This window comes from Phoxinus phoxinus (assembly GCF_949152265.1).
Source record: "Phoxinus phoxinus genome assembly, chromosome: 24".
Lineage (NCBI taxonomy): Eukaryota > Metazoa > Chordata > Actinopteri > Cypriniformes > Leuciscidae > Phoxinus > Phoxinus phoxinus.
In genome coordinates this window covers 13,345,634-13,369,345 of record NC_136899.1, presented here as the reverse complement: position 1 = coordinate 13,369,345, position 23,712 = coordinate 13,345,634, and the positions used below count along the sequence as shown (strand labels likewise).

The 23,712-nt window shown below is 39.4% G+C and overlaps 1 protein-coding gene across 1 annotated transcript in view; it reads left to right on the top strand.

The window, feature by feature from the left end:
• Positions 1 to 726: 726 nt before the first annotated feature.
• The window catches only part of neto1l (neuropilin (NRP) and tolloid (TLL)-like 1, like), a 90,409-nt gene continuing 67,423 nt past the window's right edge, over positions 727 to 23,712 (top strand). The window contains exons 1-3 of the mRNA XM_079601684.1: positions 727 to 774; positions 861 to 995; positions 1,920 to 2,168. Of these exons, the coding sequence (XP_079457810.1) occupies positions 738 to 774; positions 861 to 995; positions 1,920 to 2,168 (421 nt within the window). The 5' untranslated portion in view covers positions 727 to 737. The remainder of the gene's footprint in view (positions 775 to 860; positions 996 to 1,919; positions 2,169 to 23,712) is intronic.

Sequence of the window (23,712 nt, the reverse complement as noted above, 5' to 3'; positions counted from 1 at the left end):
TAAACACTAGATAGTCAACTAGCCAGCTAACATATTCCAAAACAATTAGCTTAAGCTGAATTAAAAAACATTTTTTCCCCAAATTTACAGTACATCCATAGCAAGTTAATTAGTCTGGAAAATGAATGGAAAATAAAGACCTACATAAATAAATGAACAAACAAATGTAATTATTTATTTTGCGTTTATTTTGTATTGTGTTAAACATTAATAGAAATAAGTGTAACTTTTAACTTTTTCAAGGTATAGACAACCCGATCTCACGGCAATTCGTACGAATTTTACGAGGTGGCTAATTCGTACCAATTCATACGACCTCACTCGTACGAATTTGTACGTTTTTTGCTAAATCGTACATATTTACGATTTGCCAAAATCGTATGAATTCATACGAATGACCTACCCCTGACCCCGCCCCTAAACCCACCCATCACGTGGGTTTAGACAAATCGTACAAATTCGTACGAGTGAGGTCGTACAAATTTGTACGAATTAGCCACCTTTTAATCACTCGTACAAATTCGTACGAATTGGTCGTGAGATAGCGTTGGTATAGACCCAATTTCCTTAGGGATAATGTTTCAGATCCCTGATTTTCAACCATTCCTTGAAGTATTTCTGTTTTGTGATTTAGTGCAATAGGAGCAACATTCTTCAGTCCAGCTGTAGGTTCATAATGAGTGATTCTATGCTGTTTTGATCTTAAATCTTTTGTCTCAGTTGTTGCAGGTCTTCTCATGCTTGGGTTGTCTGGGGCAACAAAGAAGGAAGCAGGTAATGATGTTTTGTCACAGAATACCCACCCGCTTTCTATCTCCATGTTTCCTGGCAATCTCTGACATTTGACTGCTTTCTCTCAGTGAAAAACAATTCAGGAGTGCAGCCGGCAGGGCAGTGTGGAACCTGGGTGAAAGAACCAGAGGGAGGCCTCTTCACCTCACCCAATTACCCAAACAAATATCCCCCAGAGAGAGAATGCATCTACATCATTGAAGGTATACAAAAAAAACTTGTTCAAATAGTAAATGCAGCTCACAAGCAAATCTTTCACGTGACACTTGGATGGAGGGGGTTGTTTTAAACTGTTCAGTAGCGCAGTTGCACTCAAAGTGAAGGAGCAATCAGTTGATTGTTAATCCCATGCAGCACCATGATACTAATAAACAGAACACTAGTGTTTCATTTGCATTTATAACAGAAGGATCTATAGATCAACAATCTCTCAATATCTGAAAGTCAATTTGATTATTGCAATTAGATTTCATGTAAAAAAAAAAAAAAGGCTTGTCTTTCAGTCACATCTGTTGGACTGTATGCTGCAGTGCTGCTGCGAGCTGATAATCAAATTAAACTAAGAAGCTAGTAGCAATTTTCTTGCAATCTGATGGTTTATACGTGATAATCTCTTACTGTCATAATAATATTACAAATGTTATGAGATCATATTAGTAAATACCACTGTTAAACCTATGTGGTCTCCAATCTTTATTGCTAATTTCTTTCGATTAAGTGTGATGTTGCTGTGCTTTTTCTACCAGTAGCAATAAATGCATGTGGTTGCAGACCATGTACCTTTGATCTCAGAAATGTCCTTTGTATACTAATAATGGCAGACATACCCAACCCAATCTCATAAGAGAACGTAATTATTCAACGAGGTTGCTATTTTTTTTTTAAATTTGTATGATGTGATTCATACGTAAGCATGAAGTTCCACCCCTAAACCATAACCTAACCATCAGAGGGGCATAAGCAGATTGTACAAAAAAAGGTATGAATGAGATTATACCAAATTCATACGAATTAGCCACCAAAACATAAAATAATTATGTATTGCCATGACAGTATGTTCTACATATGACATCATCCATCATAAAATACAGCTGTCAGTCTTCATGATTTCTTTTCACTCTTTGCAGCTCCCCCGAGACAATGCATTGATCTTTTCTTTGATGAAAAGTATTCAATAGAGCCTTCATGGGAATGTAAATTTGACCATATTGAAGTCCGGGACGGGCCCTTTGGCTTTTCTCCAATAATTGGACGCTACTGCGGGCAGCAGAACCCTCCATACATCAGATCGAGCAGCCGCTATCTATGGATAAAATTTGTTGCGGATGGTGAATTGGAAGCCATGGGATTTTCTGCGCGCTACAATTTCACAGCAGGTAGGCCTACGTACTGTTTTATGCTCCTTTATGCAGTGTCAGTAATGTTTACGATTGTGAAAGACTTATTGCACCAGTGAGTTTTTGGTTTTCCTTGACGGTCTTAAGAGTTCTGGAACCGGTTTTGACCTCAGTACCCTCGGGTTATTGTTATCCTCTGCATGTCGACTTGAATTCCTGATGCAATCAGTAACTATACTCTTCAAAATCCAAGCCGCTGATTCATATAGCAATTATTGTGGGTCCATGTTGGTTCTGTCAATGATCCTAATCTGCTGTTGAGCTTATTAGTCATTCTATTGCAATAAAGAACAGCCCGTATGTTCTAATTGATCTAAAACCATTTTTAATTGTTTACCTTGATCAGCTCTTAGTACCACAATGAATGCTGACAATCCTTCCCAGGACCTGCTTCAGATGCTCAAGATTGCCAATAAGATGCTAAGTGGTAACAAATACATCATTCCTCATATAATTGATTTCACGTCCCCTCAAAGGAATCCTTGGAAAATATGTAGCACATTGCAAAATGGTTGATTTTTATCAAACGTCTCATTCTCAGTGTGTTAAAATTCACTGCTTTAGTTTCTGATCATTTGCTTTGATTTAAAATTGAAGCTCTGAAGTGAGTCTGAACTGCATGTAATACTGTAGTACCTGAGTTCAAGCGAGAGATGTTTGCGTAAATGGTGTGCAAATTGAACAGTGATAGATATTGTGTGAAGAATGCTAAAAGCAATATTTGAATAAAGCTGCAACTAAAGTTGTAAACGCCGACGGATTTCACAGAGCGGTCGAGCTTTAAGGGCCTTGCTGATGAATTACACAGCTGTACAAGAGAAAGTAGCACACAATTGAAGGCAGCACTGATTTAGAGTCGTATCTGAGAAATGAGTTTTGCGCCGAGAATTTTTCCATCCTATTGTGAGTGAGGAGGAAATTCTTTCGCCAAGTTTGTAGAAACTATTCAGCATGAATGGATTCAGACTCTCGCTTCGCAACTTGCCAGGGAAGGAACAAACCAGCTTCCTCTAGTCTTGATAAGGAATATCAGTGGCATATAATTTACATAATTAAGGAGATAAAAGTCCCTGAATTCACTTCCCTTGATGTTCCCCCAAAAAAGTGGAGAGCGCATCTGCTCTGCTGCAGCCAATGGTAACACATGCTAATGCAGAAGGTACAACAGATGAATGAAAAGCAGGGAACGAGGAAGGATAGAAATTGCATGTATTCATCTTCCTTGGTGCTTTTCACATTTTATCGCTATAGAAAGAAACATTACTGTATTTAGCTCAGAATGAATGCTCTTGTCACAAAACGGCCACTCAATCAAAGATGTGCCAATCTGCAGTGTGAAAGACGGGGAACTTAGTCTAGTGTGTTTTCGTCATGCCGGGGCTCTGGCAGCAAAACTTCTGAAATCCTCTGCATCAGACCTCATTAAGACTGCACTTGCTTGATTTGTATCAAATCAGTTAAATCCAAGTGCAGCTGACTTACAGATCTGATCTCCAGACTTTTCTCCTTACTGTAGTAGAGCTATGTGATCAACTTGAAATGAAATCAGTTTAAAAGTGTGATTCGAAGCCTGGAGGGAAGATAGGGTTTGGAAACTGTGAATCATTGTTTAACGTTGTCATGAAATCAAAATTGACCCTCTTTACTTTGTTTGAGCACATAGGGTGAGTAAATAATGACTCAATTTTTATTTTTGGGTAAACTATCCCATTAAAGGAATCGATGCGTACGGCCGTCTGACGGAAGTTAGTTATAGTCGATAAAGTTTTAAATATGGATATTTTTCTTACACGAACGCATCGCTTCACTTTAGAAGACCTTTATTAACCCCTGCAGAGCCATATGGAGGACTTTAATCATGAATAGATGCGCTTTAATGGACTTAAAGTCATACAAATGACAAAGTCATACAGCCATTCACTCCCATTATTTAGCTTGGAAGAGCGCATTTTTTATATATATCTCCGAGTCTCCGATTGTATTCGTCTGAAAGAAGAATGTCATATACACCTAGAATGGCTTCAGGGTGAGTAAATCATGGGCTAATTTACATTTTTGGGTTAACTATCCCTTTAAGGCTTATTAAAAGCCAATTAAAAGACTAGGGGGTTGTCCACACTAATGTTTTAGTATAAAAAACACATCTTTTTCTCTCTGTTTTTGGCCTTCCGTCCACACAGAGACAGCGTTTTTAGCAACGAAAACAAAGCTTTTTGAAAACACTCTCCTAAGTGGGTACATTTGAAAACGCAGTTTTCGCGTTTTAGTGTGGATTGTGAAAACGGAGGTATTTGAAACCAACGAGTTTAGTCATGTGACCCATAGTTATTCATGTTAATACCAGTATTGTATATGTTATGTGCTATTCACTTTCACACAGTTGCTAAAATATGTTACTTTGCACACTCTTCATATCACAGTCCTGCAAAGAGGATAGAAAATTAACTCACATTTGCTGTCCTGCGGCAAAACATGAGCAGTTGTATTTTAGACCAGACATATGTAATGGTGAGTGAGTGCGACCTGGACGCATCAGTGAATGGTGAGATATTTTGCTAAATAAAATGATCCTGCTAGAAAAATTGCTTGATACAGTAACTTTATTATGTTTTATTCTGTCTGTTTCATCTCAGTGAGCTTTTATGAGGGTTTATGCATGCGCTGTGAATTTAGCGTTTTCCGGCGTTTCAGTGTGGATGACAAACTTTTGCAAAACGCTAGTGTGGGCAGAGAGAGAGTTTTAAAACGAAAACTCTGTTTTCAAATCTGGATTAACGTAGACATAGCATTGGATTAATGTTTCCAACTCTAAGAATTCACCAATTAAATTTGAAGATTTGCAAAACCTAAATTCCGCACGATTTCCATCCCTAATTAAAAATTGTTTCTACTCAGAATGAAAGCAATTAATTCCAAATTGTCACTCTGAAAAAAAAAATGATTGGTTAGAAGGTGTGGGAATGCTGTAGACTGATGTAAATCTTGAACCTGGGCAACAATCCAGTTGTAGGTTAAGATATTCGAAAATCACATGGCTTTAATGCTTGAGTTTCTCAATTTGGTTATAAAGTAATTAAAGGTGTTTTCACTCAAGGTTAGTTTCATCTGAAATTGCAGATGCATGGCATAATCCATTGCTGGATGATTTCCAAAGTAGTGATTTAAATAGTAGAATGATGTGCACACTGTGTGTAATTACTTCCTGATATCGTGTGAAAATAAAAATGGTTGTGTGCAGTCACTCACAGCATTCAGATGCAATTATTATGCAGACAGTGTATGAGTTCATTCCAGTTGTCAGATCTTGCTGTCTGTAGACAGACTGTGATGTCACTTCCTCTCATAACACTACTATACACCTAACTGGATTAAGCAGTAAATGCAGGAAACTTTGTGGTTGTTGTCATTTGTCTCTTACCTTCCCTTTGTCCATCTGTCCTTCTCTCCGTCTCTTCTTCTCACTATCTAGAAAACTCACACGCTCATTCTCCTGAGTCTCACTTCCTTGTCTCCTGGGCTTGACTGACCTTATTACCCCTCCTCTTTTCTAAGAGATAAAGCTGTGTTACCAGACAAGATCTGGCTGTGTTAAATAACAGGGAGAGCTGCTTCCCTCGTGTGTCTTTCCCCAGGCCACTGGCTGTTTGAAGCCTTTGTCCCTGCTGTAAACAGACGCAGCAGTAATAAGAAAAGCAAGATTGACTAAAAAGCATTTCAGGGACCGCTTTTTTGATCCAGTGGCCATTTAATAACCTTGTTTGGGAAAGCCTCATGTGGCCTTTTCCTCTTTTCATTTTCAATAGCTTTGTCGAATGCAGGGAAAGTGGAAGTTGAATGCAGGAGCTGAGAGTGGTCCCTTAGATCCAAATGTCGAAACACAGTCAGGACCAATTAAGAAATATAGCTCTGTGCCTTCTGATGTTTTGTGTTGTATGTTTTTTGCTGTCACATAATAAGGTGACCTGCCAGGTAAAACGATGGATATTAAAGGCATAGTTCACCCTAAAATGAAAATGATCTCATTTACTCACTCTCATTGTCATCCAAGCATGTGTGCTTTCTAGTTCCCTTTCGAGGGAACTCGCGATGCGTCGATGACGCTTTGGGAACGCTCCTGCGTGATTGCGTCTGAAGCACTTGTGTCAACTAGTCCAATGGCGAGAGTGGGCGTCACGGGCAGGTGATGTGACGACCAGGAAAGGATAAAGGACATCCGGTTTAGAACCGCGCTAGCTTTTGTGCCTCAGCAAGCGCTCTGTGTTACAATACTGTCTGTCTTATTTATTGATGTCTGTCACTATTTCAGTCTCAAGCATAGATATTATGGCGAACAAAACAACCTTAGATAGTGTGCTCCTCCCTGCCCTCTGTCTTTACGGGTGGGGATATACAGGATGTATGTGTTGTTTGTTTGGAACGGGGCATGTTCTGTCAGCGCTCGAGGGTGCTGACTACGATTGTACTCACTCCGTTCCCGCTTGTCACTCTTTGAGGAGGGTGTTCAGGCTCGCGTTCCTCGCAGTACCGGCCCCGTGTTGCAGAGGCAGCATGGAAGTTTGTATTGTGGGTTTCGCAAATGGACCTCGCGGAGGGGTTAGAGACGGGCTCCGTTTTTTCTCTGCCTTTACCCGGGGGATCTAGCACTCTCTCTCTGGGATCGAAAGCCCGCGCCGCGGCTTCTTCCGCCCTGGTTAGAGAGTTTCAGCTAGTTTCAGCAGTCTATCTCTGAGGAGGTAGAGGTGCTAAGCATCGATGCATGTCCACAACCACAAGCATATAATATATATCTAGACAGGAGTATGGGGAGCAAACAGCTTTGGATCGTGTGTCCCCTGCCCTCGCTTCATTACGAGTGGGGACACTCACGATTCATGTGTTGTTTGTTTGGGAGTGGAGCATGCACGGTCATCTCTAGTAAAAGGGGACTGACAGTGTCCATTCATAAATTCTCGACGTGTAACATTTGCACTATCAAGAATTTAGCTCTGCTCCTGATGGCTTTCCTCTCGAGGGAAGAAAGTCAATAAAGATTATTTTGCTCGGATCTCGCGTTTGCTGAGGCAGCGCGTAGATTACGGGTCTGCAATAAAGATTCTGTTACTCGATCTCAGATCTCGCGTGTGCTGAGGCAGCGCGTAGATTACGGGTCTGCAATAAAGATTCTGTTACTCGATCTCAGATATCCCGTATCTTTGGCTGAAATCCGCGATCACAGACAAGTATAGATCTAGTTCTTCCCTTCTCTCTGGGTAACATTGGCACAAAATGTCTCTGTAGATGCCGAAAGCAATTACGAATTCGCCAAACGAAAGATTGCGTTGAAGGCGAGGATCAGAGGTTTTAAGAAGAACTGCCACGTCACCGCAGTCCACCATTTTTCTGTCGGTAGCGGGTGAAGGAAGCAGTAGAGTAGCCAAGTTAACATCCTTACCTTGGATGATGTTGTTTCTTAGGCGAGGAGACACCGTTACGGCGGCTAGTGAAACAAAACGCCTACCGAAATTTTGAGCAGGAGCCGCTGTAGATAGGTTGAAGTTTGAGGAAGCCGTTGGTGCAGAAACGTCTTAAAAAGTTGTCTGAATCGAATGTAGAGGAGTGGGAAAAGCAGAGGATGTAGAAGGCTCGTTCGAGGGGTTGTTTAGTCCGGAATGAAGAGGATTGCACTGTGGAATCACTGGAGAGATCATGGCCGGGTTTGTGCTTGAGTTAGAATTCGTAATAGAATGTTCAAGAGATGACATTTTGGATTCCAATCCTTTGACTGTCTGAGCAAGGCTTTGAACTGCGGAAATGAGCTGACAGTTCGTATCTGGAGGTTCGACAATCTGCGGAGAAGATGGTAGCCGAGCAGGAATTACTGATCTCTTGGCTGGATGAGGTGAGGATGACTTAGCTGATCTTTTCTTGCCAGTTGGTTTGGGTTGAACTGACGAAGTTGAAGCTTTTGATGGAAAAGAGGCAGGTGTAGTGACAAGAGGAAGGTGTTCAGGGCCAAGAGGTGTAGGTCTTCTCTGGAGAGACCTTGGCTAGTCGGCATGCCGGCTTCCTCGAGGGCTTTAATTGTATCCTCAGATGACCACTGTGCCCATGGAGAAATACGGCTCTGAATGCGTGAGCTGCGGCATGCAGCGGGAGGAGATGGTGAGACGAAATCATCGTCGGAGTCGGAGTAGACGCAGAGAAGTTCCGTGTCTTTAGACATGTTTTGGTCGGCAACTGACGCGAGCAACTGAATTGGAGCGTCAGCATCTGCGAACTCAGACATGAGTAAGTGACCGATCTTTTATACCACGAGTGATGGAATGTGATTGGATAGATAAAGGTAAAGTGACGTAACAATTAAGTCTTCCCGGTAGAACTTTATGCTAAAGCATTCATATTTCTTGACTGTCCTTTTGGGATTTCTTGGACTAGTCAACTACTGTAGTCAGTCACAAATTTCTGTTAAAAAATTAATGAAATTAGCAATTGTGTAAATATTTGGAACAACACAAAGATGAGTAAATGACAGAAGTTTTGGTTGAACTATCCTTTTAAATGGGTCATTTAGGGGTTTATGAAGGGTTTAGGAGGAACAAGTTGGTTTATAATACCTGGACAAAGCCTTTGGTTTGGAATGGAAGGGGTGAGACACCAGAAAGCTGTTTTTGTTTAGGGCTTTGTTCAAATTTAATGTAAACATTGTTTACACAACAACCCTTTTCCAAGAGATGATGGGGATTTGGCCTTCTGTAGATATTCACCATTATCAGTGAATCAAATCCAGGATTTGACACGAATTATGATTGCAGATCCCGGTCATAATTATTTCCTCTGCTCTAATAAGACCCGATTGCCCTGCTGCTGTTAAAGCTTGATTTTCACTGCACTGAGGCGTTGCATGAGCCCTGAAGTCATAAACAGCTCATTTTAACTTCCAAAGCACAACTGTTGACAGATATACGGCCAAATACAAGACCAGTAATTAACGGGTCTCACAAACGTCACAGCACATGCTATATACCTATATAGCACAAGATAAATAGCTTTTTCACAAAAGCTAGCATGTTGCAATATACATTTAGTAGTGTGTACTGTAGGCTATTCAACAGTGTATAGTGGTGGTGGTCAGCTACTTTTTCTGCAGGTATATTGATACTGATAAACCAGTAGGTGGTGACAAGTGACTGTCTTTATAAAATAATCACGTAATCATTGATTTAAATGATTTGTTCAAACCACTGATTCTGTTACATCTGTCAGCTGAAGGTGCTATCATGTACCAACTGATGGCAGCCTAGTCCCTCACTTTTTCCATAGACTCTGTTATTCCTGGACTTCATTTCCCAGAACCCTCTGCTCATTATTAGTTTATCTGTTTCAGCTGTGTCTTATTTCATTTGATCATCGCCCTGTCTATTAAAATGCCTTTTGCCTTTATTCAGTATGAAGTCTTGGTTGTTTTACTGTTTGTTTTGGTTCACACTCTCTGTCAGTATTTGGAACAGCTCCTGGTTTCTTTATATTCCCCTGAGTTTTCGATTTCTTGTTCCCGTCTGCCTCAGTGGATTCATTGTATTTGTGTTCATTCTGATTACATGTGCTTGACCTTGTATGGACCATGACCTTGGATTATATTTGTTGATAAACTGCGTTTGGATTCTCATCATGAATCCAGCAGTTGAACAAGTCTGTATGTGTCAAGGTAACCGCACACTCAAAGAACATATACAAATTTTCCTGGACATTGTAATTGCTTCGGATCTACCGGACTATGCACTCATAGACTTTTTCTGTCATGGGTTTAACCCTCTTCTCAAGGATAAGCTAATTCATGATGCACCTCGAAGTTCGTTCATTGACTTTCTGGACTACAGTATGCGTTGTTGTTGAGCGGGTCCCAGTTTATCATGGCAGATGGTGACGCTTTGCTTAAACATTTTTTTTGTGAGGGGGCTACATGAGGCAAGCTTCAATGGCCACGGAGCTTGGCCAGCACTTTCCATCCGTGCCCACTCTAATGCTGAAACACCCAGTGCTTACAACGTTAGCCAGAGCTGTCATGTCAGAGCCACTTGTAGCCATTGCAGTCACGTCAGAGCCTCCAGTCACCAGTATAGCCACGTCAGAGCCGCCAACCGCCAGCACAACCTTGCCTGAATCTTCAGTGGTCAAGATCAGCAACCCAAAGCCTCCAGTTGTGAAAGAAACCTTTCAGTCTTCAACCATCACGGACACCATCCCTGTGTTCCCAGGTGTCGTTGACGCAGCGATTGAGGATGCCAAGGCTTCATCCACTTTGGGGCTTGATATCTAAGTTGGTAGATCTACCTCTGAGAACGGTCAGAACAGCTGGCTTATCAAAGCCGTTATCTAATATTTCTGCTGATGCTTAGTTCTCTGATCCCAGAGTTCATCCCGTCTTCCTCTGTGCTTTCAGTGATGGTAGTGGTGTTTGGTCGATGTTCGTCAAAATGGCTTTGAATCAGACAGCTGCACATAATTCAGAGCATGTTCCAGTATATACTGTAAGTTTGTTCTTGAGTCTTTCCTAGTCTGCAGATCTGTTCTCTGTCAGCATGTTGAGCAGTTCCTGGTTTCTTTATATTTTCCTAAGTTTTGGATATCTTGTTCCCATCTGCCTCAGTGGATTGTATTTGTGTTCGGTTTTACATCATTGCACGTGCTTTTGACCCTCTGCCTGGTATGGACTATGACCTTGGATTATATTTGTTAATAAACTGCGTTTGGATTCTCTTTCTCATTTTGCTGTATGCTCTTACCACCACCACAACCAAATCATTACAGATTCAAGAACAAAGCCATCATGAGTACTTATTCGTGAGTCATTGATTCATTCACTCAGCCAAATGGTTCAAAACAGATTCATTCAGAAAATAAAAACAGTACTGTTGCTCTGAAATGCAACAATGTGATAATTTGGAATTGTTTTTGTGGACAGAGCAAAAATAGACTGGTATCATGTGCCTAAAATAAAGTAAGTTACTCAATATTAACTTCTTATTTATTGAACTGTGTATAAAAGCAATATCACACTCGCAGTCACGCTGTTGGTTTGAAACTTTCAGTTTGTTGACATATTACATTGAACTTTGAACAAGAATAAAAAAAAAAACATATTTTCATGATCTCTTTAGTATAAGTGTCTTTCTGTCTGTATTTGAATCACTCATATGGTTGCATTTGCTATGCTGTGCATGTTGTTGTATACCCACTTAAATATGATTTGCATTCACTGCACTCATAACTGCAATATTCAACTCTATTTGCACACGTAGAGGATGTAGCAAAACCAGAAATAACTAATCCCAAGTCCAATAATTCTGATAAGGCCATGATGTAGTGGAGATATTTAATCTTCTAATTTGTGGACTCGAAATCGTATCGAATTTAAATCATTCTAACGACATCTGAGATTAGAAAAGGGAGCTGGATATATGACTCCTCTGTGCACATGGACCCCGCTATATTATTGAGGCGTGATGGATTCAAACCGAAAAATTGAAAATTTAACTCAGGGAATGAACTTTGGGGACATTCAGGTGGCCACATTTCACCATCTACTTTATTTTCTCAGGCCCGATAAAGTGTAGGGAGGGAGAAATCCTCTGTGCAATCGACATTTCAGGCTCTGGAAGGTTGAATAGATTTACTGAAGTCCTTGACAAGGCAAAATTCCATCTCGAGGCACAATAATCAGTCATTATTATTTAAAGATGGTTCACATCCTCCCCTCTATTAAAGTTGAGTGTAAGTAATGGTAATTAGCTGAGAAACTTAACAAATGAAGGCAGAGTAACAAATTAATGTAGATTTTGCATTGCTGGTGGTAGCTGGAGGAAGGTAAACAAAGTATCAGTTCTAATTTGGATTGCACAACTTTTGTATCATGCCTCTTTTGCTCGAGTCAAAAGACAATGTAATGTAAATTCTCAATTATGTCCCAGAATTGCAGAAAATGTACAAGAGTCAAATGCTTTTCCCTCAATGCGTAGAACATGTGAATCGTGCACTTTAATATGGCAGCATTTATTACCCATTAGGATGTCTTGGAAGCTTGGGGTTGAAAATTGCATGCTTTGTGTTTCGCTTTAGATGTTACAACAAGGAAAAATCTGAAAGAGGCCCACGTAATGCTGCTCCTTTCATAAAATGGATTCTGTTCTGGGTGGTTGAGTATAAGGAGTAAAAAACATGGGTTTCCGCTGTGAAAGAACCTAAAGTCAGCACAGCATAAATTTCATTTGAGGAGTGCGAACACAGTGAGGAATCTGAATGAGAAAATCTTGTATATGAAATCATGTATCTTTGAAAACATCACCCTGAACAATAAAAAGCACGTTGGCTGCTTTGATGATCTTGGCAATGCTCATGTGTGCATTTTAATATCTATACATTTATTATAAAGTACTTGGATACTGCTTTTATATGATGAGTATGTTTTTTAAGTTCAGAATTAAAATTAATTTGAATATTTTGGGTGGTCATATAGTCAAAGATGACATCTTTGTCTATTGGTGTTCTAATATCAATATCACTAGAACAATTGTTCTAATATCACAATGAAGAAAATTTTTGTTAAATAAAGTTATTGAATAGGCAAGTGCATTTAGCATGATATTTTATTTCATAGCATGATATTTTATTTCATAGCAAAAAAAAATAGTTTAACAACAATGTTAAAATATTATAATTTTACAAATCAGTCAATCATGACTTTGTGAAAAGGTAATTACGTCTCAATAAATATTGCATAAATATCACATAGTTTGACCTTTTTATGGCAAGGTGGGGTTAGTTCAGGTCGAAAAGTCCTGTGGCAAGACTCCCCAAAAATTTAATAATATATATATAACTTAATAATTCATGAAATGTGTTAAAATTACTTTAGTAACTTAAAAAAATATAAAGTTGTCATGAAACTCTAGATGGTGCAGGCTGATAGGTCCCTCAATCGTCTTTTAATCACAAAATTCTCTATAGGGCACAGCCGATTGGTTACTGAGTACAAAGTGGATGGGATTATAGACTTATTGTTATAGTTTATCCGCTCCTCGGCAACCAACGAGAAGAACGTCTGCACTTCGTCCACTGACCACGATTCAGCCATTTTTTTTTTTTTTTTTTTTTTTTCTTCAAGCAAGTCAAGCAAGTAGTTTAAAAACAGGTGCTACAGCGGTGGCTGTTATTGGCTATTTAAATCTAGTGGGTTTGGTGTCTTGTGTCGCAAATACAATGTGTGGTACTGATGATTCTGTCTGACCAATAAGTGATCTGCAGTGTTTTCGCGTCACATTTTAGTATCGGCACAGTACGCTTGGAAGTACGCATGTCAACATTGACATATCTATTACCATGCCAACCACTGTGACACTGAGGGGCCTATTTTAACGATCTAAGCACATGGTCTAAAGCGCAGGGCGCAAGTGTACGCGCTTTGTGCACCCACCTATAAGCGCATATTTCTAATGTTACAGCGAAAAGAGGAGGCGTGTTCCGGCGCAAATGTGCCCTGGTGCTATTTTGCAGTCTGAGAAAACCATTCCGCCACTGACCAGGAACATTTTTGCATTTTTGCAAATCATACATTATTACAAGGAAAAATATTAACACACGAGGGAAATCATTGTAGTGTCGATGAAGATGTGAAAAAAATAGTCATAAATCTAGTTTACACATTTACCCAAATTATTATAAGCCTGTTTAACCGAAGCTAATTTGGGTGGGTTTCTCCGATCAACATACAATGTCACTTCTCTGTCTTTTACGGCCCTGAGGAGAATGTCGGTCTCCTCGGCTGTGAACTGCTCCTGGCGTTCGCCTGGCAAATCCGCCGTTATAATAGCAATCCGCCGTGGAACAAGCCTGCCGGCTCTTAAAGGGAATGTAAGAGGACGCTCTGAATGGTTTATTTCACGTTACGCCCAAACCACACCTATAAATAATGAAGCTACTTCAGACCAACACATTTTAGATTTGCGTCGGGCGCAAGAGTAATTTATCCTGTCGCTATAGCAACAGCGCCCGGGATCCGCCCACAAAGTTACTTGCGTTTCGCGTTTGATACTTGCGTTTCAGATTGTTAAAATAGGGCCCTCTCTCTCTCTCTCTCTCTCTCTCTCTCTCTCTCTCTCTCTCTCTCTCTCTCTCGCTCGCTCCTCCTGTCACTCACTCTCTCACCATCTGACTGCAAGCTCAGTTAGTCCACATATTGATTTGGGGGGCAATTGGCTTTGGTAGAGAGAGAGAGAGAGAGAGTGAAAAAAAAACAGGTCAGGAAAGGGAGATAAAAATGTTGGCGGCTAAATAACGTTGTACTATTGGATTCTTTAAGTTTTGGTTGGTGGCTGCGATAAACACAGTAGATCTCCCTTGAGTAAAAGGTAGAGTTCGATAAGCCTGTGCACATTCTGTGCTTGCAAACGAGGCCAGTGCTTCTGGAGCGACCTCTGTACTGCAGCTAGTGTGTAATGTAACACAGTCCATTGAGCTCTACTACAGAGCACAACCACATTATTTCCACATTAGCCTATATTGTGTTGTGTTTAAAAATCTACATTGAACATAAAACCTGACAAAATTACTGTTATTCATGATACAATTTATGAAGACAAGCATTTTCTAAATTGCAAAAAAAAAAAAGTACTGCTCTTTAAAACCAATTCAATGCTTCATTAACCAGTCTAGAATGCACCTGGCTCCCCGTTACTGAAACGATGCAAACACCCAAATAAGTCTGGAGGAGATAAACAACAAGAGCAGGAGCCCCGCGTTCTTTTCCACCTTGTCCGTGTGCGCTTGTGCCAAACAGCTCAGTCTGATAGCATTACTTTAGCAAATTAGATCTGCTCCTGGCATCTCCACATTCGACTGTGTGGCATATTTGGATTTTTCATGACAAGACAGAATGAGGATTTTGAATAGCATCCAAGATAAACAATAAAAAAACAGTTTTCTTTCTTATGTTGACATATTTCATACAGGAAGTTGAGATGGGGCATTTTAAAGGCTTGTACCTTTGAAACTCACCATGAAATAATAATTGACAATTCTTATTTTTTTATGGAACATTGCTGTTTTGTTATACATTATTTATCTGTGTGTGTGTGTATATATATATATATATATATTTTATATATAGAATTTTTAATCAAAATAACTCCCCCTCCCTGTTGCAATGACATCTCTTCTCTGATGATGTGTTCACTGGCGTGAAGACGGGACAACCTGTTACTCACATGGGATCACAGCGATAGCAAACCACAACCATCCCGCCATCCAATCAATTCCCAGTGGACAAAAACAAGACCCGTCCTAAATTTTCTTTCTCATTCAAAAAGCCGGTTTACTCAAATATACATCATAATAGGGGAGAAGAAGTACAGAATGACATCATTACTCACAAGTACAGGATGACATCATTAATAATTTTGGTCTGTTTTCTTAGAAGAGGAAGATTGAAATGAATACAGTATATAGTTTTCTCAACTTTTAGGAGTACAGTAGCATATAGTATATATATAATAGTAAAGTAAAAAAAGGTGACTGACCAGACACTCAATTATTTGTTAAATGTAATTAATAATCCCACAGATAAATAATCAAGATAAAACTGGTTTTACAAACCAAAGGACTTTAGAGAGGGTTCACTTTCACCTCGTTCCTTTTGAAACAGACACATAATGTCCATAAAACGGACTTCTCTCCATTAATTCAGACAACCCTTTCTATGAATAAACATGCATATCCCCTGTACATTGTGTGTATTATTACTGTTTTGTATATTGTATTTTGTATTGTATACTGTTTAATGCATGCCTTATGATGGAACTATTAGAAAATGTAACCTGATTGGTACCATCATGTACATTGATTGTTATGTTAACTCTGTCCCCGCCAACGTTTTTGAAAAATGTTGCCAGCCACCACCAGCATTTTTGATAATTTTCACAAAAGTTTCATGGCCCCCAGAATATTTATTTAAATGAAAATCCGCAAATCGAAACTTTGCACAAAAAAAACTTAGCTTCATGCGTTCTTTTTATATTAACACTTGAATGTTGTTGAATGTCAATGATTAAAACATAGATGTGGTAGATCGAGTCCATCAACACCCCCAAAGCTTGCACAGTCCTATAGCTCGTCCTGGGTTGACATTTAATTCAGTAACATTATAGGCAGTTTTGATTTATATGCTGTTTAATGATGATGATTGCGTTAATTTACAGGCATATGCTTACATATGATATCGCTTGTTTCTGCTTCTTCTTCGCCTTTGTTTTGATTAGGATATTCAGTACTCTTTCAGAAGATGCCTAATACCTTGTAACAGTGAAAGCACGGAAAGCTGGAAATTTCCTTTAATGGCGGGGAAAGAGTTAATCAGAGGGACACAAAATTGCCAGTCTACTCTGATCACACAAATAAGTCAGCTTAAGGAACTTTTCCCACCTCAGCGCACGCACATACTCTCTATAATTGTTGTGAAATTCCTGTTTTTATTTTGCTCTGGCAGTTATAGGGTTAATGCGGTGAGTTCGCGAGAGTTTGAGAGAAACGAGCGAGTGAGTTCTGCTTTTGTGTTAGTGTACAGTGGTTCTTGCGTTCCAATTAAGTTCAGAAACAGATCCTCCCTTGTCTTGTCCTTCAATGGTTACAATAGTATTAATGTTTGAAAAAAGAAGTTGTTTCGATCATAAATTTACAAGAAAAATAAGGACGAAAATCATATTCACCACGGACAAAAACGGGGGCCAAAAATGCATTATACTCACCAAAACTTCTGATTATTTTTTACACAAAATCCATCCTAATTTCTTTCCTCAAAAAGGTTGTCTGTGCGTTTCAGTCCCAACAACCTTTTCTAACGCCATCGAGGTTAATGTGCTGAAAGTCCAGTCTGTCCCGTCGTATTTCTGGCATAAGTTTTAATTCGCTTTAGTGCTGAGAGTGTCTGCTCGACAGAAGCAGTACACATGGAAAACACCACAAAACATGACGATGTGTACAGCTGACACGCTCTCACACCGATTTTTGAACGATATCAATGAGATCAGAGGGACTTTTGCCTTCAAAATCAGTCCTGGCATACTTTGCAGTCAGCTCTGTTTTTACCCGGACAGATTTATAGAGTTCTGTGACTCTGCGTAAGCTGGATAAAGCTGAATACGGGTTTTTTTCCAGTAGGTTCGAACCTGCTGGTGGTCGAGGAAGGAAAGAAACATTAATTTGTGGGTTGAAAAACTATTAAATCTACAGGAATATATTTTAGTTTACGCAGTTCGCTACAGATGCGGTTAGCTAGCTCTGACTACACACTCTGACCATCCAATCAAAGGGCGTGAAAATGCCTATGTTACGCCAGCTAGATGGCCCCGGTGCAGTCAACTCGAAATCTGATTGGCTGATTAAATCTGACTGATTATCTAATTGGTTAAAGCAACAGTTTCATTGCCATTCATTTAAGCTACAGGCGCCCGCACCATCGATTCTGAAGGCCTCGAGACAGATATTTTTGACCCTGGCAACACATGATGGCTGAAATATGATTGGATAAAAGAGCTAAAAAATATATATACACTACTGGAAGCAGCGCAACCAAGAGAAAAGCTATGAAATTAAGAGAATGGACTATTGGGAATAATTTAATACTCATTCATAAAAAAAAATATATATATTAAAGTGCAAGTCAGTGATTCTGATAGTGTTAGGCCATCAGAGAAGGCCTTGCTGGCCCTGACGGCCCACCACTGTATTTACCACTGGAAAGCTCTGGGATAAGTTCCTGAGCTGCGCGTGCTATAAACTTTTTTTAACATAGTGGAGGGGTGAATGATTGCTTCTGTGATGTGATATATTTAAAACTGCAGAATCACATGCCACAGCAGTCTAAGGAAAACAGCACCAGGCCAACAGCATCAGACATGAAGTTAGGTGGCTGACGATGAAGTAACCCACCCCAACCACTAACCCTACCCTTAACTATAACTATAAGCTCAACCTTTAACGAATGCAAACCCCAGCCAACCACTAAACCTACCCTTAATGATGCTAAAAGCTCCCCCCAACACCGGTGTGAGACTGCTGGCCTGCCGCTGTTGTCCTCAATCTGCTGGTTCTGCAGTTGGTTATTATTGGCTGTGGCTGGTTTTCTTTATTCGTTTTTATTCCAGAACAGCTCGCCTTGTCTTATTGTTAAAATAGTGCATATTTACATTTGAAGGAGCATATTGTATGTTTTATATATAGGCTATAGTGAAAATAGCCTGTTTTTGACCCAAATTCTAGAATCATCAGCAAGCTGACTATCTAGATAGCACAGGCAAAGTTGTTGTCAATGAATGGGAGGCTAAATATAATTTTGGTTTTAATAAGATGTTCCCAATAAATAGGCTAGACAAGAATAAACCTGGTGTCCTCCACGATTCCTGTTCTTTCCGATAACAAAGCACTTAGATGCGACAAGCTCGTAATCACGGCTTCATAAGCGGGAAGTTGTAAAATCTCCAATAGCGGTTCGTAATTCTTCACTCAATCCGGAAGAATCTGATCGCAACTTCACCACCATTAAACCATCGAGACTTTTTATCTGAGACTGCATATGGACGCTCATTTTTTTATTTTTTATTAACTGATCCAAATATTTTTAAATAATTATAACAAGTTATACTTATAGTTATAGTCATAGTATAACATTAACAAGTTATACTAGTAATTAATGATACATATTTTCATTTTGAGCTAATTCGCTCCACACACACACACACACACACACACACACACACACACACACACACACACACACACACACACACACACACACACACACACACACAAACGTTCTGACAGAATGTTTATTTTTTTCAGTGTACTGTTACTTAGCAAATCCAAAGCTGCAGAAATGATAAGTAAATTTGTCTTTACTCTCTTTGTTCTGTTTGCTCCATACTGTCTCTCCTTCTCTTTTTCTCTCTTTTTTTTATGGTGTTGTACTTTCAGGCCCAGCAGCTGGAAAGCCCATGCTCAATTTAACCACATACAACATTCATCTCTTTACCCATCCATTCATAATGGCTTGCCTACAGTGTGCTTTATTATTATTCTCTTGCTAATCCTTACACCCATTTAACCGTAAAGAAGAACGTATACAGCGGGGGCGTGAGTACAGGAGGTTAATGGGATATCCCAGAACATGCTGTTGGAACGCTCTAGCATGTTACAAGGTGAAGGATTTAGGTGAGATTTACAGTGTTGCCTCTGGCCCTGTACGTAGTTCAATCAAAATCTCTAAAATTGCTGTATATAATTTTGATTCTGCCATGGCTTTGTCAGTGGCATGGTGAAAGCAAGTTCTAAGAGCTTTCAATTGACCATTCGCAAAGACCCGCCCCCTTTAGTTAATGTTGCTATGTCCGACAAGCCATGCCACTCTCACGTCAACATCATGTTCTCACGCAGTGAAATATACATCGCGAGCAAAGAGGACACTGACAACGCGCTGAAAGACAGGACAGAGCAGGTTACTTTTGATAGGCAATGAAACAAAGTCTCAACTTTCAAATGTGGCCGTTTATTAAAGAAATTTAAACAATAAATACCGTTTTTTGGCTCTAATGTCTCATGACAGGTCGCTGTAGTGCCTCAGTTAAAGATGCTCGTGTAACGATCATCTCTTCGCTCTAGTTAATTTATAGCATCAAATAAACATGAATGAACATCAGAGGGAATGCTGTTTCAACCGCGGAAAGACATCAGTTCACATCATTTTTCAAGTTCAAATCCACCAACGTTAATCTACTATCTCTCCTGACTGCTTTGTTGGACAAAAATGGCGGATTCGGCGGATGGCGGATTATGATTGGTCAGATCGCCTGTCAATCAAACTCCCTGCGAAGGGTGAATTGGTTGGTAATTGGTTTCAATAGTTTTTTTTGTTTGAAACTTACTTGACAGATACCTGACATCATGGATACCTGATTGCAAAATGGCCAAGTGATATGCAAAATAATGTATTGATTTTGGGGCAATTATCAGGAAACTTAAAGTTATTTAATTATATTAGTCTGCATTAGTCAGTCTTGTAATAAATATAAGTAAAGTAAAAAAAAGTAGCATACACTCCCCCTCAAAGGTTTGGAGGGTTTTTATTTTATTAAGTAATACTTTTATTCAGCAAGGATGCAATAAGTTGATCAAAAGTAACAGTAAAGACATTGATAATGATACAACAGATTTCTACTTCAAATAAATGTTGTTGTTTTTTAAATTTCTTTTCATCATAAACTCCTAAAAAAAAAATCACAGTTCCCACAAAAATATTAAGAAATGTTTCTTGGGCAGAAAAGCAGTATATTAGAATGATTTCTAAAGGATCCTTATCCATCACATAAATTAATTAATTTTTAAAACATATCATAGAAAAGTTATCTTAAATTGTAATAATATTTAACAATACTACAGTTTTTACTGTATTTTTGATCAAATAAATGCAGCCTTTGTGAGCATTAGAGCTTTCTTCCAAAAACATTAACAAATATCCAAGTCTCTTAAATTGCATTTGTAATGTTTTTTATGTATTAATAGTTACGACAAAAATCTGTATTATTGGTCCACCTACTGTACAGAAATGTGTTAGATATCTCCATCGAGCTTCAAGATCAAAATATCAGATTTTTGTTTATGGCAGTTTAGCGCTTTCTGTCAGATTTTTATAGCGCAGTGTCACAGGGTTGAATATGCCATTCGCTTTTTTTATCAGAGCTCTCTCGTTTCAGCATTCATGAGGCCAAGTTCCCCATGAATGTCTGGACTCGTCCGCATCTCATTCATAGGCATGATGGCATTCGGCCCGGTGAGGTCAGGGCCCCGCTAAATATTATCCCATGCGACCTGCTCTCCCCTTCAGCTATGAGGAACAGTCAGCTTTTAGCATTTTATCGGGCTCTAAGGCTTCCAGCTAAAGGTTGACATCTTTTGATACTCTATGTGCTACGCAAGGTGCGCCAACAAGTATTGAATCCACTGCAGCACTTTTTACTGCTGCTTACTTTATTAATTGATCTTACAGCACCTTTTGTTCTTGGAAGGGTTTCAGAGTGTGACATTTTCACCATTTTGTGTGGAAGTTTGTGCGTTTGATTAAGGCTAGCGGCATTTGTTTACGCAAGCACAAATTGTTAGTTATGCGGCCATTTGCCGATTTTTCCTTGGCCGCTGACGGTTAAGCGTGCAAGTCCAGAAAGTCAATTATACGAAGCTTTCCCAGTGGGAATATTAACTTCCTGGAGCGGAACATCGTGGCTGCAGATCATGTGAGCTCATCGTCTCTGGCACACAAACACTAAACAAGCCACTGAACAATATGGCTCCACTGACTTTTTATTTTCTGTTTGCCAAGCTCAATTAATCACACCAGTCGCATGGAAATCCTCCTCTCCTCTTTTATTATATCCAGTCTCTGAAAATGCAGAGCTGTTCGGAGAGAAAAATTGGGAGATAGGGGGGGTGGGGGGGAGAAAGTACCGTGGCTCTGTAGAGGAGAGAAGTGTCTGATAACAGTTCCGTGCTAGTGTGCTTCCCTAAGGCCCCGTTCCCTCTGAATATTCATGGGGCTTGGCAAGAGAGCCTGCACCATTTGTAAAAGGACAACTATCTATTTTCAACTCTGACTGTAAAATGGGCCAGTGTGCCTTTGCTGTGATGACAGCTGAATTTTCCAACAGAGGCTCATTGAAAAAAATGTGCATCTATACATTTTTTGCAAAACTCAAATCACTGCAGTTTCCAGCTGCAAACCAACAATTTGTATTCCTTTTCACATAAAAGTATGATTGCAGGGGCAGATTAAAAGACCCTAATAATAAACACATTAATAAACAATAATATTAATAAACCAAATAGGCCCTATGCACAGCTTCACTACTTCCTGAACTTAAGCAGGGTCCTTTGTTTCCTGTCTGCCAGGATTGGCCAAACTGATTAATCCAGGTGTGTCTGACCAACAACAATAATCAGACACACCTGGATTAATCAGTTTGGCCAATCCTGGCAGACAGGAAACAAAGGACCCTGCTTAAGTTCAGGAAGTAGTGAAGCTGTGCATAGGGCCTATTAATGAACATTTACCACGTTATGGCCTCATAACACTTTTACCATAGTGCATTATTTCAAAACGTATACATTTTTATGTTTACATCACTTAACCAGTAACAATGCTTTTAGTGCCACTCGCTGCATTTTCGCTTCTAAATTTCGGTTTGAAAGTGTCACGAAATGTGCAGGATGATACGTAGTATCATTTTGCAGATATGTATCCACAGGTAAATTTTTTTCAATGAGCCTAGGTTGCAATTTTCACAAGTCATTACTCCAGTATTCAGTGTCACATGATTCTTCAGTATGTATTTTTGTAACATTGTAAATGATAGCATATTTGATTCTCATTCAGCTTTAATCATTATAATTACGGTAGACACAAATAATAATAAGCAGATTAGACGTCTTTTACCAAAACTGGAGGTCAATAAATAATAATAAATGTAATAGTTTAACTTTATAAATGTGACGGAAGTAAATGTTAAAAAAAAACAATGTAGGAGAATTGTATGCACAAACAGCGGGAAACTGTATATTTGTGCAGTGTGCACATGTCAAAAAATCTATTATGATTAGAAGTTTGTGACATAAACGCGCACATTAACCCGGTCACTTTATTTAGCATTCATGTAAACACTACATTCAGATTCATCAATTGGAATGAATTCATTCCGATTTAAACAAAAGGTGTGCATGTGAACATAGCCAATGAGTTTCCTAAAACAATGTCAAAGTAACTGAGTTTGTTAAAACAATGTCAAAGTAGCTATTTGGCTAACAGCCCACACAAGTGACATCAGCCAAAAGGAAGAGCAATTCATTACTTTTGAAACCCAAACAATAATTTAGTTTGGATGCACTGATGAATCATTCACAACAAGATCAACGTGCATTAAGAAAGTAAATAGGGTTCAATTTCATGCTGTATATATATATTTTGAAAACAGATGCTTTAGTTTCTTGCAGGTATCACACTGATGGTAGTTTGTCTGCTTTAGAAAACAAGCTAACACATTGGGGGCTTTCTTCAGATTCTTATTTTACAAGACATGTAAGGCTGTTTCAAAATTCAGTCGACGTCAATCTGGTTGTGGACTTGCTCTAGGGAGCAGGATTGAATTGTTCACATGAACAGTTTGACTGGGGGCGCAGCCAGAAACACTGAGCAAGCTCCTACCCTGTCATCTGAGAAAGAGAGAGAGGACTGTGCAGTGGATTTAAGTTCAGGCTTGGTAAACCCGCAGCTAGCCCTTAGATACACAGCCTCTAGCGTACCGCTGAACTGAGGAATAGACCTGCTGTTCCAACTGAACCTCCCAGCATGCATCAAACGACTGCTGGTTCGATATGTATTATTATGAGGCCGGTTTTTCGGAGTTTGCGTGAGCATGTGGGCTCTTTATGCCATTGTATTTTTTGCAGCATTTGG